At 38.0% G+C, this 18,052-nt stretch overlaps 1 protein-coding gene across 13 annotated transcripts in view; it reads right to left on the bottom strand.

The window, feature by feature from the left end:
• Positions 1-18,052, bottom strand: part of LRCH3 (leucine rich repeats and calponin homology domain containing 3) — a 61,213-nt gene that overhangs the window by 19,599 nt on the left and 23,562 nt on the right. For 12 of the 13 annotated variants that reach the window (XM_063167090.1, XM_063167077.1, XM_063167080.1 and 9 more), the window contains exons 2-14: positions 17,255-17,399; positions 16,776-16,902; positions 16,141-16,246; positions 15,818-15,954; positions 14,748-14,857; positions 10,463-10,556; positions 9,473-9,593; positions 6,881-7,029; positions 5,468-5,544; positions 2,724-2,816; positions 2,261-2,312; positions 1,993-2,130; positions 718-765 (exon numbers count right to left, since the gene is read on the bottom strand). In XM_063167090.1, the coding sequence (XP_063023160.1) occupies positions 718-765; positions 1,993-2,130; positions 2,261-2,312; positions 2,724-2,816; positions 5,468-5,544; positions 6,881-7,029; positions 9,473-9,593; positions 10,463-10,556; positions 14,748-14,857; positions 15,818-15,954; positions 16,141-16,246; positions 16,776-16,902; positions 17,255-17,399 (1,397 nt within the window). The remainder of the gene's footprint in view (positions 1-717; positions 766-1,992; positions 2,131-2,260; positions 2,313-2,723; positions 2,817-5,467; positions 5,545-6,880; positions 7,030-9,472; positions 9,594-10,462; positions 10,557-14,747; positions 14,858-15,817; positions 15,955-16,140; positions 16,247-16,775; positions 16,903-17,254; positions 17,400-18,052) is intronic. The other variant, XM_063167082.1, reaches the window with a different exon arrangement.

The raw sequence follows: 18,052 nt of genomic DNA, 5'->3' as shown, positions 1-18,052 counted from the left end.
AGAACAAAGGACCTTTTAAAAGAATAAATTAAGAACAGAAAAACATTAAGAAGAAAAAGGAGCAAAAAACTATTTCAATTACCCCATGTTTTGCTAATTTTCTAACAAAGAGAGTTAGCTGCAAAACATTGCTAAAGAACTATTATATTTGTTATAATATTAAAAGTTTTGATCTAATTAACACTACCAAGTGACTTTATAATCAAAATCACAACATGATTTTGATTGTAAATACTACATTATTGTAAAACTATAAAAAACTTATAAAAATATTTATTCCTTTTTCTGACAACCCTCAAAATTCTAAAGCTTAATATGTCTGGGACAACTGGTGATCTAATAACAGGAAACTGGGAGAAAACTGATTTGTGAAGGATGACTATAACACTGTAACTTGACTGAACACTCCTGTTAGAACATAAACTGCACTGCTCACAAGGAGCAGGTTAGAATAGAATATGAAATATATTTTCTGCAGAGAACATAGGAAAACATACAAAAATAATAAAGCAACACACTTGGACAGGCAATCTACATGAACAGAAGAAAATTCTAGGCTGAGCCCATTAAAAAAACCCCAACCCAAGGCTTAATAGTATGTGAAAAAAATATGCTATAACCCAATTTTGAGGTATTTTCCACAATAAGGATAACTCTGATGGAGAGCTAGGAATTTAAGTGCTGACATCCATACTAGTGCTCTTACTGGACTCTTACCTCACTATCCATTGGGCTTTGTTTCTGAGGACTTAAGGAGGCTTTATGCTACACAGAAAGAGAAAAAACAAAACTTAAAATAATGTCACAGAGAAACAAAAGCACACAAGCAAGCAGTGTAACTTAAAAGTGTTTGAAAACAGAGGTCTCACTTTTTAAAACAGAACGTGCACTGGGTTCACTGAGCTGAAACTTCCCTAATATTAGTAAAAAATCAGCCTTTATTTCACATTCAAACAAACAAAAATTTAAAATTATGCATATGAAAGATGCACAATAAACCCAAAATATAACTCATGTGAGGAATTTAACTGCTGAGAATAAAGTGGTCATGAACAACAAAGGAAACAGAAGAAAAATACCCAAAAATCAAACCCAAACCAAAAACCCCAGGAGACTCATCAATGAACAACATGCATCCTATAAGCTTAATCTTTAACTAAAACACTGAGCTGAATCTTTAATAAGCAGCTTTACTACAAAATAGTGCCAGAGGCCTAAGAATAGTTGTTGCTAATGAAAAGCCTGGTTTTAGGCAGCTAAGACCTTTTCCTAGACTAACTTTATACATTAAATATAAGCAATAAACCATGCTTTGCCTCTCTGCAGACCACTCTAAACACAAAATAAATATTAACTGTAATATTTCTTAAATTTGTGATGGTAAGTGTCAGGTAAGTGACCAGAGCAGCAAACAGTACAACAAATTTAAATCAACTATCATATAAAAAAACTGGCATGCTAAACAGAAGACATGAATGCAGAGATAGAGACAGTGAAGACACAGTGCTCAGAGTGAGTGCCTGATGTACCACAGGTCTGCACCCACACTTTACCCAGAACAAACTTATTTTTTTATCACAAAACAGCAAAATAGATCAGGCAGCATTAAATTTTTGTGTGTATGATTATTTCCTCCCTGCCAAATATGTCTTCAAAATTAAACTGCCTCTATGCCTTCTCAGAGAAAGGCCTCTTCTTTCTTAAACCAATGCCATCACATCTATGCAAATGAAAATTGAAAGTATGAGGTGAAGTGTGCAAAAACCAGAATTCTTTGCAACAATCACATTTTGGATAAATCTTCCATCTTCTTCCTCAGTTCTAGCTTTGCCTGTGTTAAGCTACAGCACCAACACTTAATGGACTTAAATGGTCCAAATTCTTTATGAAGTGCCAGGAGTATAACATACAAGCAGTAATTATCATGGCAATTAGTTATAATTAAGGGATTTAGACAAGATAAAATATGAAGTAGGTACTGAAAGGAGGCACCTTAAAGTCAAGGACAGCTTCTCTCGGGATCTGCTTGGTTCTCATCCTCTCCTCCTCGTACTGCAGGGCTGCCAGCTGCGCCTCGCGGCGCGTGCGCTCGATGTGCCGGCGCTGCAGCTCCGAGTCCGCGCCGGGCACCTGCAACCAAACAGGCACCAGGGGCTGTGAGGCTGCAGATGGGCTGTGGAGAAACTGCCCACGTCTAATGGGGACACCACTTTGGTTTCACATCAAACCCATTCAAAGCTATGTGAATTCTATGTGTTACCTGGGTGTGGTGACTTGATAGCGAGAGAAAATAAGGTGAATCAGGCAGGGGTCTGACAAATGCAAAAACAGAGAGTAAGTAGACTTTTAATCTTAAATCCAAAAATTCTGCATACATGAATTGTCAGTGACACACAAGTAGCTGATGAAATCAAAAAAGTAACTGTCTACTAACAGCTGTGATGACGATTTAACACTGTGAATGACAGATTTTGTGAGTCATTTCTATTTCTTCTCCTGAATTGTAATAACATTTTTTACAGCACAAGATGTACCAGTGGGGTTGTACACTTGGCCTACTACATTGACATACTCAGTACTTTATACCCATTCTCTAAGAGTAACCAAACCAGGAATTTTTCACACGATCCTCATTTAGAGGAACAACTGCATAGTATGATTATTTGAGGGAGGGGAAAGCAATAAAATGAATCAGCAGAAACACTCAATTTCTTTTTCCCTACCTCTCTGTCCTGTCCACATAACTCCTTAGTATTTGATGCTCTCTGTCTTGCATCAAATTTAGAGTTTCAGGTCTTCGTAATTCATCTGTATCCCTGCAGGTAAGACACCAGGTGGAAGGGGGTTTGGCCACTGATGCATATAGACTACTGTCAGATTAATTCCACTTTAGATTACAACTGTTAGATCACAACCGCAAGTCAGATCACAACTGCAGTTCGTAATTAAAACACAACTTGCTGAATTAACAATGATTTAAAAATGCACAAAGATGGATTCTCTCTTTTAAGACAATATTTGGGTTATTGCAGGCCTTATTCTGCTCTGGAACGAGCAGAATTATTTTAAACATCAGGAACCCTGGGTATTTTCAGCACAAATCTGCTCACCTCACCAATCAGGTGACTGCCAGTGACACAAGCCCTCAAAGTCACAAGGTAAACAAGAACCCATCTGGCTCTTATCCATCATATCAACAATAAGAGAGAAATTCTGCAGTCAGTTCTTTGCCAGAAGGCAGCTGTAAGCACTGAAACAATTCCCAAGGTCCACAGCCTACAGCATGTACCCTGACATGTTGCTGCCTACAAACAAAGTTGATGGAAATCAAGGAGCTTCCTCTTGACAGCCTAAACTCTGTGACCTTGGCTCCTGGGGCAGCCATGGAACACAGACACACTTCACCATGCATTTCCAAAAAATGTCAGTCCAGCTGGCTGTGTGCACACTTAGGGCCTTTTCCTCATGGAGATGAGATGTGGAAGACCCAGATGTTACAGGTCTCTTCTGTTACTTAAATTAGCACTGAAGCACATGACAAACCCATTACTTAGAGCTGCTTTGAACAGACACGACTGGGTTCAGCTCAGTGCCAAGGAGTGTGTTCAGAGCAGAGTACACACAGCTTTGGTGCATCAGGAATGCACCACAGTCTGTCCAGAGGCATAAACTGTATTTATTTAATTGAATCAACTAATATAAGTACTCTTGAGATGAAGTCTGTGTTACATCCAACTTTCAGTTTTAATGGCTCCAACATGCTAAAGAAAAAAAAAAAAAAAGAAGAGGCTGGTTGCCAAGGCATTTGCACAGAATTACTGGGGAAGCCCTTTACAGCTTGTGGTTGCCACAAAATAAAATATTTGACTAATACAAGCTTAAAATACAAAAAATTACTCATTGTCATATGGCTGTTTTTACACAATTTTGAAGGCAATAACAACATGATCTGGTTTTAGTGCCTTCATCATTTCACTCTGCTGCAGCATAGTAAGCTACAATTCATTCAGATTGCTGATTAACTACTTCAGCATGGAGATCTCCTGCTATCCTCAAGTTAAATTTTGAAATCACTGGATAGCTTACTGAGCTACAACTTCCTTTATCATTAACATCTGTCTATGTAAACAGCAGCTCTCCCCAGCTAACCAGCCTTCTCCAATTTCCTTCAGATTTATCATGGAAACCAGGGTTTGCAAGGTTTAATTATTTCCATGTTGACCACAAATGTTCAAATAAAAAAAAAAGAAGTAAACAAACAAGCAAAAAGTCAAATTTTCAAACGAAGAACACTCTTTTTTTGGGGGAGAGCATGGCAGAATTGCTATATCACTTTATACCTGACCTGTGGACAGGATAAGGACTGCTGACATATGCTGAAATAGCTACCCTCCCTTATATCAGTACAGCTACTGTATCTGCACATTCTCTGCACATTTCAGAATGCCTATTAAAATGTTGCCAAAACTCTGGAAAAATTTATACACTAATCTTGGTTTCATTTGCTCTTTCAATACCATTTCAGAATCCATTAAAAATTGGTTTCTACTGACAGTATAAGTAATGACCTACTTAGCACTAGCAGTTGTCTTTTCCACCACTCCCCCACCCCCCAAACATTCCAAGTACAACTGGGCTGGTTTTCTGTGGAGTCCCTGCAAATTCACTTTCAGAAATGCTTCAATACCATAATAAAGGCTCTATCATTTTTCATTTGCAAGAATTGTTTTTTATCATTTATTTGCTTATCTTTTTTTAACTAGACATCCAAAATTCTTTTCAGAAACCTAACCACCCCTCACTGATACTCTGTCAAATTCTGACCTTTATATAACAGATAAGCATTCTCTCCAATAATCATTAAAGTAATCAATTAAGAGTAATCATTAAAGAGCAGGGGCATACTTCATCAAAATAAACAACTTGTTTTCAGAATTGATTACCATTCTATCCCTTCTGCTGATGTAGGCTCATGATTATGGCCCAGAAAGGTACTTTTTAAAATAAATTAATCTTCCACAATACCAAAACCAGCAGGAGACAACCAAGAATGTGTCCTCACAGCACATCAGATACTCCATGCTACCTCCATCCTTCCTGCATGTACCTTTATCCCTTTTGTCCTCTTTGCACTACAGCTTAAATCAACTATTCAATCAAAGCACAAATTAAATCACAAAAAGCAGATATTAAATCAGTATAAAAATATGCACTTTAATTATGCAGATTTCTTTAACCAACTGATTTTAAGTCAAGTATTGGCAGAGAACAGCTATGCCTTTTGCTCACTGCCATTATTAGAATTCCAATTCCTAATTTGGAGCAATAACTTATCAAAAAAGTGCCATACACACTTCTGGCAAAGCAACAGGAAACAATGCCATTTTCTAAAAATGTTCAGTAAATACATGCTCTGTATTCATCACAAAATTCTGGACAAAATTATCGTTGCCACAGTAATTCCTACCTGTTTTGATGTAAATGTCTTCTTGAATCCTCTGTTCTCTGAAAGTCTCTGATGGATACAGGCTTTACTGGTGAGCTCTAAGCAAAAAACCACAAAAGACTAAGCTAGCAATTTATTCAGAAAACTGTACATTAATGCCAAACAATCTCTCTGTAGAGCTCCATCTGTAACTACTGGTATTTAAAACACCTGACAGCAAAGCACAAAACACAAGTCAGGGATGTTCGTTTCCAACCAAGAAAGCTCACTCTTATTTTTTTCTCCAATTTAAATAAATAATAGTTTCAAGATTAAATATGCTGGTAACTTTGGGAGTTTAAAACCTCCAGTATTAAGAATCATGCAGAGAAGTTCAGGTAGGTATAAAATTTGTATTGAAATGGAAATACATTCTTTGGAGTTTAGCTCTACAAGTGCAGAGTAGTGAAGATTGGATTCTCAGAAATATAGAATAAAGAATCTGATGGTCCTTTACAACATTCTAAAGACAGGTCCCAGAAAGACTAAGAAAGCAAAACATGGGATTAATAAGAAGACTTTCGATTTAATTTGAGCAATGAAATAATTTATCCTATTGGGAACAGGGACATATTGCCTTTGGTGTTATTTAAAAACTTCCACTGACACCCATTAATATAAGAAAATAGAAACTTAGAAGAAGTTAGAAGAAACTTTTCAAGATAAACGTGTCAATTTTCACTCATGCCTGCATGCATGCTGCTAATGCAGTCAGCTTTCCTAAGCAGTCTTTTTAGAGAAACTACTCCTTCAGCTAAAAGCAGTTTAATTTGTATGACTAGACAGACCCTGAGGAATAGCTGCTGTGATGCTGACCAATGCCTTTTCCCTATCTACAGCAAGGAGTCCTTGGGTTGCATTGCCTACAGTTGACTTAGGAAAGTTTTGCTCTTGCATCTGTGCTTCAGCTTCTGTGATCTGATATTGAATTTATGAGCTTTGTAAAATGAATGCATCTCTCATATCTGTGTGACTGATTTTAAACAGTAATAAAAGGTTCACAAGATAGGGACCAAGCTCCTACATAAAAGCTAAAGCTCCCCTTTTTTTCCTTTCTTTCTTGACATAGCAAATATCTTTCTGTTTCAAAACATACAGAACTTGGAAAGGACACATCTGAATCACAGCACCACAGTTACTGTTTAAGCAGAGCAGCCACAAAGATTTTTTTCAGACAAGTTATTCATGTAGTCTGTACAGTGAGCCACTGAACTGTGTAATTGTGTACATTGGTATTAAGAACATAGAAGGAAATATGATGGGGCTAAAAATCTGTTTCTATAGGTTCAGTTTCTGAGGACTCTCTCCAGAAGGGTAACATCCAAATGACTTAATAGGGAAGAGTTTTCCCAGGGGCTGTGCTGTGAACTGAGTGAACACAAGGGAAGGCCTCACCTCGTTGGAGATGCGCCGCTGGTCGATGTAGGCCATGAACTGGGAGCTGAGGCTGTCTGTGTCCTGGCACTTGGGCTGCCTCACCTCCTCCTCCTCCTCCTCTGTGGCACAGCTGTCAATGTAGTCAATCTGATCCAGATCGTGTTCCACTTGACAAACACACACAGAGAAAACAGCCACTGTTAGATAACCCATGAGAGAGGACAAAACCCAGCAATGCAGCACGGTCAGGAGCTAAGGCCCTGCTTTTTCTACCATCTGGGAAAGCTCAGCCTGAAAGCTCCTGGATTTTGTCAGGCCCGCTAACATTAGATCAACAAATTTTGAAATAATTGTAAAATTTATGCCTTTTAAAAAGCAACAAGGAACGTGTATGAAGGAGGTAGTTTTATACTGCTGGCTGCAAATACTTTTGCAGTGACCGAAAAAGTAAATAATGTGATTTCCTTTTCAAAACCAAAAACTACATATCAAAGTATTTCAGCTAATATCAAGATTGTACAATGACCTGTGTATATTTTGGAATAATTTCTCTTGGTTCTCTGTCAGAAAAATCAGAATGCAGATGACAGATCCTTCTACTAGTGTTACTACTACAACAAAAAAGAGAGCAGCATGTCTAAGTTATCTGGACGCAAATACAAGAAATATAAGAAGTGTATGTGGAAATAATGAACAACACTACAGAAAACAACAAAATTCCTCTAAAACAATATAAGGCATCTGCAATTTTATTTTAAAAGAAGAATGAAAAAGAAACTAGGAATCACTGAAATGAGAGCAAGAAACAGCACAGTGTGGCTGGTATTGATTTTTCTTTGTGTGGGAGATACTAAGTAGGGCAATTTTTTCACTTGTCACTGCTTTTCCACATTCTGCCCAGGGATTCTGAGAGTCATGACATTGAGCAAACGCCCCTGGTGAAAAATATTGCACTGGGGATGCAGGGGAAAGTATAAGTTCCTTTTCAGAGCACTAGAGATTTCTTTTTTCTTAAAACTCTCCCCAAACTTGCTCCAGACTCTTGCAGACATTCTTCTTTACTCCCCCGCCCCTTTCCTGCTTGTCTAAAACAGACTTCTCTTTGCCTCACCACACAATCTAGCAACTGTTACTGCCAAAGCCACCCCCTCTGCTACTACAACCATCCAAAACTACATTCCTATATACTGTGGCTTCATTAAATTTCCATCTCAGTTTCAAATCTTAAAAAAACCCAAAAAACCCAAACTTCCCTTCTTTCCAGGCTTGCTTATTAAATAATGATGATGATAATAACAACAACAATAGAGAAAAAGGTGAAAGATATTAGTAGCTGTGTTAGGAACTGTAAAACTGCAAAGCATCTGGATCTCTGACAGCCACATGCTATGGTTTGTGCCCCTCCCAGATACACCTACTCATGAACTGATCATGCTCCAGCTTAAAAGTCTGCTATAGGCATTTTGAAATCCCTGGTGTGCAAAAGCCAAAGAACAAAATAAAGTTAGTCTTGGAGGCAGAGCTGGCAGCACTACCTCTTATTAAGGCTGCCCAACACTCCCTATGACACCATATCTTCAATTCTTCTAACTGCCAGAATGTAACTGTTTGAAATTAATTTCTTCCCCACTAATGTGTGAAAGAGCTTGAGTTAAATAAAAAGTTTCAGATATTTCTAGAAGGTGGCAAAGAAAACAAAAAATTGTTTGCACAGAAGACTAAGACCAAGAAAAGAAGATGGCAAAAGATAAAGATGAGGAGAGAAGTGAGGACATTAGATGTAGCTGGGAAGAGTAACACTTAGAGAAAATAAACTGTAGCCATCAGGGAAAATGAAAACCAGGGAGCAGCTGACAAAGAAGAAGATCAAAGTATATGCAGATGAGATCTAATAATAAGTACTGCAGAACAATGGAGAAGAAGGAATGATTGAGAAAACAAACCTGAAGCACAGTTAAAATTAAGGCATATAAACAAAAGGAGACACTGGTAGCAGAGATTGCTGGAAGTTAAAATGAAAGAGGACTGGAGATCAAGAAACATGGAAAGCACAACCACCTCTTGAACAACTGTGAAAGTGATCCTGTGAGACTGAGAAAGCACAACAAAGCACTGCCACTCAACCACCAGCCCCTCCTGGATGATATTCAAGTTTGGATTAAAACCCAAAACTGGAATGAGACACTAGTACCAGTCAGAAATATGAAATTCCCTGACAAAATTGCTCATCCTGTTCTCACAGCAGTTGGCACAGAGCACTGACAATGTACTGCTGTAGTAAATTTTCCCCAGAAGCTCAAACAGCAAAACTCTATGCACTGAAATTCAATATTCCAAAATACCATTTGAAGCAGTTGAGACTTTAATATAGGACACAGCCAAAAGCTGACAAAGTTTTCAAGAAAATGCCAATTCTGCTGCTATTTGATTTTGCCTTTAACATCCTTAAAACAATAGTATTTTTACAGTTTTCACAACACTGTTTTTGTGTAATTCCACCTAGACCTTTCTGGTTTTTTTCCTCTTTAAATAAGCTACTATCTGTAGGAAACATGCTGGAACTTTAATAATGATAACAATAAATACTGTTAGCCAAAAGTCACTACTTACCTCCACCATTAATTACAACTGCACTCCCTCTGTTTTCTTGGTACTGACTTTCTCTTCTCAGTCTCTGCTCTTTGGTGAACTCTGCCACACGTAATGGGAGATCTGAGAACTCATCTGTTGGCTTTGGAAAACAAACAGTGAAGTCTGGAAATATTTCTCTTCAGAAACATAATTTTGTAATCTACTACTTCTTTATTTGTCCTTGATTTGTATTTCAATTGCCCTGCTTTACAACCACAAAACATTGATTTAAGGCAAAAGACAGCCACAATGTATTGTTTTAAAAAAACATAGAGTTGAGCTTTCTTTAGAAACCAGCTACCTACAGTTTTGATTGCAGTACCTGCATGTGACTGAAAACATCTGAGGATGGAAAATCCTAGCACTTTCTCTAAAATCAAGTTAGGAGTGCAAGTATGGAGTATAGCTCACTGTGGCACTTTAGGTCTTGGCTATTTTCTGGATGTAACAAGAGGAAAAGGGAACTTCTTCCTGGCAATAATAATTTACAGTCTTTTGGCGAAGAGATTCTATTTTCCTCCTTGTAAACAGCAAACAGATTTTAATGTTTTAAACAAAGGAAGAAGACAAATTTCCAGCTGATTTCCAGAGCTGAATTTTCAGGTCCAGATTTATTTTATTGAAACATCTTTTCATGAAAAATTAGACTTGACTCAGCATTGTAATTTGATACTGTTACAAAGTCTTTAAAATGAAGAACCCTATTTTTCTCACTTTTTATGCTTCAGTAAATTAACCTCTCATGCACTGTTTTACACATTGCTGTTAATACTTCCTACTTGGGGTCTATCCAATATAATATTAACCTTGCTTCTTCTCCAATAAAACAACTAACAAGTAATATTGGCTCAAGGCAACCTGCACACCAGGACATGTATGTTACCCATGGAATGTGCTTCCAGATGCATACATTTATTTATCTTTACTGTACAGTACTGCAGTCAACAAAAATAAAGCTGCAACACTTACTTCATTCCCTGACCACCTTTTGTCTCCGCTGTCCACACTATTGAAGCCAGAATCGAGTGCTCCATATGGACGACTGGAATAGAGCTCCTCATGGCTGTCAAACACACAGTTTTAGTTACTGTGATGGAAACACCACCAAAAGCTTCTCAGCCATTACACAGAATAAGCCACTCAGCAGCAGAATAAGCCACCAAGCACACTTGCAGTGTGTTCACAAGCTCAGCGTGTCTGAAAATCTCAATCTGCACTTGCTACAACAGAGCAGGAGGCACATGCTGACAGCTCACCATCCCTGTCAGTCAGCTGTCACCTGCCCTGCCTGGCCCTCTGAGCTGAGCTGATTCAAAGGACAGATCCACTCTTCTTTTTCCCAAAGAGAAACTGTGGCAAAGCAAACTGCAAACTGGTCTCATATTTCTCTGTTTTGCAAGTCAAACTTTCATTTTCTACTACTCAGATGTTTTGGTTGAAAACCACTGTCAAACAAACCTTGACATAAATATGTACAAAAGTACAAAATCACTGAAATTACAGAATATACTACTTTTACTCAAAACTATGCAGCATGTATTACATAAATGTCTTCTGTGATGTAATTACATAAGAAACTGCAGTAAGTTACAGTACTTCAGATGCATCATAATATAGTAACTGTAGAAGTACAGTTCTCATTTACAGAGCTGTGTCAATGACATGTCTAGACAAAGGCATTAGACATGTGCCCAGTGGTACAATACATATAACCAAACAGGCATACAGATCTTTAAATTTCTGGGCTTAGAAACTACATAATTCAGCATATAGCCATCACAGATGTCAACTCTGGCAACTGCTGCAGATAGCTACAGTAAAAGAGACAATGGGACTTGTCTGATCCACTGCAGATGGCATTTCACAATGGCTCAACTGTCCTATTGGCACTCGATGCCCCAGGGAGAACTGCAGCAGTAATTACTACATAATGCACAAGGAAGAATGAATTTCAGGAAGCTAATTGCATCAGCCCATCCTAACTAAATTGCAGGTCATTTTCTCACTGGCACTGCTCTCAAGTTGCTGCTCCTTCTGAAATTCTAGTTTCAGGAAATACTTATTTTCAAATTATTATTATGATTATCTTAATAGAAGACCAACAGACTACTCTCAAGGCCTATTTTAGTTTTCAGATAGACATGAAATAGCAAAGAAGGAATCCTTCCAGGAGAGATGGAGGCTACAGATGAGACACATTAAGCCATGCATCTGTTTCTATGCAGATGTAGACTAAAAGACAAGCTCTTGCATCTGCATGGAGTTTTGATTAACTCAAATCCACTTTCAGGGCCCTGTATTTGAACAGAAAGATCATCTGCACAATAAACCATCAGAAAGAAAAAAGCCAAAGAAAAAACCAACTCCCTTTTTCTGGGTGGGAGGAAAAAAGAATGAAGTCACCCAATGTAGTTAGAGAGTTACTAATTTGAGTAACTGACAATAGAACCTTAATTATACGAACAGTTCATAGAACTTACATATATTTTAAAAACATGGGTCAAAGAAAAATCCATCTGCAGTAGGATTCTATTTTAAATGAATCAATATTTTCAGCATCTCCTGAGTGCCTTGCTGTAAACTGAACAATTATTACAAATTGTTCAAAAATGAGGAAGTTTTGATACAAATTTTCTTTTAGCTTCCCTTTTCAATTGGAGAATTTGTAAAGCTTTACATCTAACACTGAAGTTAGCTGGAAGCTCAAAAATACATAAACACTGTGCCCAGGACTTCTCCTTTTTAACAACAAAGCTCCTATCTGTCTTCCCAGCTCTCACAACTAAACCCACCTATCCAATACTACACACGTTACACATTTATAATCATACAGCAGCCATCCTGAAATCAGCTGAGACTTGAGATTTTTATTCCTCCCCGACCAACAAGCCACAAGGAACAATCACTAGGCATTTGGAGAGATCACACCATTGTGGGGTAACTACAGCTTAAAGGAAGCTGTGTAAAGCTTGAAATCAAAGGATGAGAAGCCAAATGCCTGCTAAGACCACCAATGACAGACAGTACTTGCTGCCATTTCCAGGTCACACTAAAAGCTGTATCTTTACCTCCTGTAAGCAAGAACAGTTGCCCACGTCCCAGAATATTCACTACACTGGCTCAACCATGAGTACTTGGTGTTTTAAAACCTTCTAGCTCCAGACTGTGCCAATCTGCCAACAAATGCTACACAGCTTTGACAGTTCTGCCTTCTCTCAACCTCATTCCCTCCAGCACCAACCTGAGCTGCTCTGAGTTTCACTGCTGTAAATGAGACTGGCTTGCTGCAGCTGAACAAAACTTGCTACAAGATAAATTTCACATAGCTTATGTTTAGAAGATGACTGTCATTTAGAAAAGGACCACTGTTAACACTCTGGTTAAACAGTCTGATAGAATTTGACAAGGCTAAAACAATCAATTAGCTGTGCTAGAACCTCCAACCCATGTCCTGCTATGGTGTTTCAGAGCATCTTGTCTTATTACCAGTATCAACAGCCTTGCTATTAAAAATGTTTGACAAATGTGAACTGGCAGCATGACACAGATTTCCTTAACTTTAAGAGTTTCTACCACTCAGACTCTCAACTTGAACTTGCATGGTATTACACCAAGCTGATCAGATAAACCAGCAACCAAATCTAGGTGGACTGACTGATAGTGTATTTCTATTGGTCACCTTTGAAGATAACAAACACAAAGCTCTTGTGCTTTGCCTGGAAATATTAATTGTATCACAGCTGGAGGATTTTATTTCTTTCATCTTAAATTACATAAAAATATAATAACTAGGGATTTTCTCTTTCACAGGATCATTCCACAATTTTCTCCTAATATTCTCCTTAGTTCTGCCCAATTTAGCTGAACTTGTCTGCTCCACTGACAGTTCTTCCATAGCTACATGAAGATGGAAGGAATCACCTGCAACACTAAATGCCCTAAACAGCCCAGTAACAACAAATAATTCTACCACCACCTCTTATCTCCTCTTAGAAATACAGAAATTTAGAATGTACAGAAATACAGCAACACCAGTTGAAGCTCATTTCATACTGCTGAGTCTGGTAAAAATCCTAGAGAAGAGTTCTGCCCTTGTTTTTATATTTACAATTTCAAGCTATGATTAAAATATATTAATTCTTTTCATTTCACAAAAGCAATTTATGAAAATTTCCAGAGCAATACACAGCTACAGACAACAATTAATCAGTAAACCTACAGCCCACCTGATTTTGAATTTCTCTTAAAAATTAACAAACTATGCTAGAGCTAAACAGATCATGACACTTTCTAATTTAGAGTCTTTTCCTTTCAGAGAATGGACAGTATCCTCAGTATTATGCAGAAACCAGCTGGACCAGCTTGTACTGGAAATCGATTAACCCTTGACATGTTCATATGCTGCCCTCATCTAGAACAGTAACTTATGACATTCAGTGCTGATGAGGAATCACTGTCAGTTCCTCATGCAAATTCTTCTTCATAAATCTGACCCATGATGATTTACTGTGAAGCCCCCTGATTTGTGTTTTATTGCTGCTAAGGCAGCAGTATATCCTTCAGCAACTCACTCCTCCACACATTATTACTACCTTCAAAGATGACTGAAGTAATTTTTATATATATTCACTTTCATACTTCACTGACTGCCTTTCTTCTGGATCACATAATAGAAATAAATCTCAACTCCTGCTTTTTGCTAGACATCTTAATTTAGCAGCTGATATGGCTGACTGTTCCAATATTTGTGTTACAATGCCAAGCAGCAGTGCCAAGTGACAGCTTGCCAGAAATAACAGTTTACTAACGGGGTGGAGATCAGCATTTACACCTGCGGTTTGAGCACAGCCGTTATAAAATTCTGTACAAAAGGTTAAAAATCACAGCTGGGATATCATTCACTAAGTCTGTGGAAAATATTAAAATCTTGTAAACTGAACATAGATGTTAACAACACAGGAGCATACCCCCTGTATTGTTTATTATTATTCTCTTTTTACTGCATATCAGCTCTGACACTGCCTTCCCTATGACACTGCCCAGGTCATCTCCTGAACCACTTCTCAGTTTTTACACCTTACTAGAATGCACCATGAAATACCATAAACAGTATTTTTCAAAACCCCCTCAATGCACTTACCACTTACCAAAGAACAATCCTTGATCTGTTTTTTTTTTTAATAAACTCAAGGTGGACTGACAAAATTTTCCCAAATGCCATTAAAACTGGGAGCATGGTTTGTGCAAAACTTACCATGATCCAAATCCCATGGGTCTCCTATCATAATCAGGCAAGTCTGGAGCTATCTTGCATGCTTCTATGTTCAGGTATTTAAATATATGAATTTTTCCTTTTATACATATCTTAAAAAAAAATTTAAAATCAAGTAAGTATAATTTGACAATGTATTTTCAAAATACACTACAGACATTCAAGATGCAGTTGAGAATAATAATAAATGAGCACATTTACATCAGTCAATGTATCTTTTATTCTAATATCACTGCATTTTAGAGGAACACCTATAGTGGAGCATCATGGGATGCCTGTGGTAGACAAATGGAAGCTGTCCTCCAAGTACATCTGGTCTGCAAGCAACTCTGTCAGTTGGATGCTGAAATTTCATCATGCAAACAAGACATGAGCATTCACAAGTACCAGAATTTATACCCTTGGCATCAGAACAGATGCATCCCACCCATGCCCATATTTGAATGGCAGTGGCAGACTGCCAAAGCCAGCTCAAATTTACAGTCAATGAAGGCAGTAACAGCTGTCTCTGCTTTCACAAGGAAAGCAAAACCCTACTGAAACTACAAGTTACAGCAAGTGCCCCTCTTGACTCTGATGCAGCAGCTCACAGTAGAACCTGTAATACTCAGGGGCTCCTATACCCACACTGAAAATCAAATTAGTCATTAACAATACTGCAGTTTCTAGCTCAAAGGCCAATTTGAGTACTCTGCTGCAAAGTGGATCAGCAAACTGCAGCACTGAGGCCTCAGTCAAAATTTTGACATTTGAGTGACAGAAAATGAGTCTTGCCTAACAGAGTTTCCTCTCTCCTCTGCTGAAAGCAGAAATATTCAAGCCAACATTAGTGAATTTTTTTGTAATATTCCACAGCAGAGACTATTAATACAGTAAAAAGAAGAAAAGGGATTTTTCAAGCTGTGCTACATATTTAATACTTGTAGACAACAGAATGTATTTAAAGTTCTCTTGTTCTTAAGTAACAAATATGTAATATAATCCTTCAATTTATAACTTAGTTCTGCCCAATTTAGCTGAACTTGTCATCTGATTTTGTAGCTGCAGTTTACCTGTGCAGGGGGGGACTGGAGAGGGTTGTTTTCTAACATGATGGACTGAAGATGTCTGAGGTTCCTATAACAAACTGGTATTGTTGTTATTTTATTGCAGGAGAAATCTAATCGAATCAAAGGCAACTCAGCAAGCTCTGGAGATAGAAAACAAACATACAATTCAGAATATTAAAAGAGGATAAGAAAAAAACCCAAGGGTATGAAAATATGTGTTTCAGAAAACAATTAAGCTGCTTCTAGCTCTCAGGGGAAGAAAAAGGGACTGAAAACAGAGAAGTGTTTGAAGTTTCTGCTGTTAGAGTGGAGAACCATTTTCTCACCTTCAGGTAAACGCACCAAATTATTTCTTCTGACATTTAGGTCTCGCAAGGACTCCAAACTGCCAATCTGTGGAGGTATTGTCTGTATTTCATTACAGCTCACATCCTACAAAGAAGAGGAAAGAATGAGTTATCACTGTCTAAGTCTCTGTTGACCAAAATATGCAGGTGTACTTAGAAAAAAAAGACAGCTATTTATACAACAACTCAGATCTGTATATTCATTCAATCACACTGCTGACATGGGGCATGTTCTCATTTTAAACACAGAGGGAAATAAAAGCTTTAAAAAACGAAGCATTCAGATGTAGAAACTTATTTCAAGTTACTCCATAGTATATCAGGTAGCACAATTTGCTAGATAAAAGCTTTCTGTCAGAAATAAACATAGCAAGAACTCTAATTCCACCAGGTCTTCCTTTCTAGAATAGGGAAGACATTTAAACTGACATGGATCAATTGCTCTCCAGTGCGTCTTCCCCTCACATAAAATTCTTCTAAAATCTCAAAGTATTTAAAACTCTTTTCTAACACCTCTATATAAAATCAAACACAGTTAGAGACACTGTGGCAGACACAGATCATCCTTAGCCAAGAGCAGAACAGTAATAGTTGGAAATCAAGCGTATACTCACAAGCTCTGTCAGCTGTCTGAGCCGTCCAATTTCTTCAGGTATTGAAACCAGCTTATTATTACTTGCTATCAAAACTTTTAGTGGTAGACTACAGAGGTGTACTGGCAATGTTGAAAGCTGATTTCGACTTTTGGACAGAAAGAAAACAAAATAATCATAAGCCTAATGAGAAATATTCATGCAATGAAAGACACAAAAAGCACACTCCACTTAGATGATCAAATCAGTTTTTATGTAATTGCTACAAAAGTGGTTCCATGAGACTGTTCTTCATTACTTGCTTTATCTAGTTATGTGTGAACAAAATCTGAATATCAAGGCTGATCAGAGGCTTTTGAACTCAGTGTGAAGCACTGTGAGGTTTTTGTACCCTTTCAGGGGCTCTGATAAGTGACCATGCTCTGTCACAAAGGAGTGTGTTTGGGCTGAGTGCAAAAGCTTTCCTCATGCTAAAGCACAATTGGTAAGACAACTGTTACCTGATATTTAGAAATGTTAGAGACTGCAAGTTCAGAACAGCCTCTGGGATATATCGAATGCAGTTCTGGTACAGATTCAGAGTCTCCAGGGAGACAAAGTGGCAGGCCTCTGCTGGGAGCTCCGACAGCCTGTTCCGGGACAAGTCTGCAGGGAGGGAAACCAGAAAGAGTCAGTAAAGCTGCCTTAGAACTTACACTAAGTTCCTTGCTTGGCAAGGTTGTTTTGGTTAAACTTCCCTAACCAAAACACCTACCAAATTGTTACACTTGAAGAATCTGTATGTTTCCTTGGACGGTTCCAATTTCCAGTCTATGGGCACAAAATATCCATGAGCATTACTCTCCTTCCCAAGCTGTATTGTGATAAATAATGCAGTTGGCAAAGGATTCTTTTTTCTTTAAAGGTCAAGGAAAGCTGCTGCTTATAAATTCCAAAGGGCAGTTCCCACAGACTCACACCTACAGGCCCCATTTCCTGACACACCCAGCTCTGAGTTCTGATAGAAGCATTACCCAGCCTCCAGGTATGCCAAAAGCTCACTACAGCAGGGGCTGGGATGGATATAAGGTTCAGCAGGGTGCACACAGGTAAGAAAGCATGAAAGTCATGGAAACTTCTAATCCACCAATACAAAAAGTTAATGGGGAACATCATGAAACCCCTTGTCCGTTCACCAATAAAAATTTTAAAAAATAAATAAATTAAAAATCACTCCCCGGCCAATACACAAACACCAAGTGCTTCTTTCCACCTGGTATCAGGCTCAAACATGACCTCAGCTTCAACTTGTCCAAACT

The sequence above is a fragment of the Melospiza melodia genome, chromosome 12 (assembly GCF_035770615.1).
Source record: "Melospiza melodia melodia isolate bMelMel2 chromosome 12, bMelMel2.pri, whole genome shotgun sequence".
In the NCBI taxonomy this organism is placed as follows: Eukaryota; Metazoa; Chordata; class Aves; order Passeriformes; family Passerellidae; genus Melospiza; species Melospiza melodia.
This window is presented reverse-complemented; position numbering and strand designations above follow the sequence as displayed.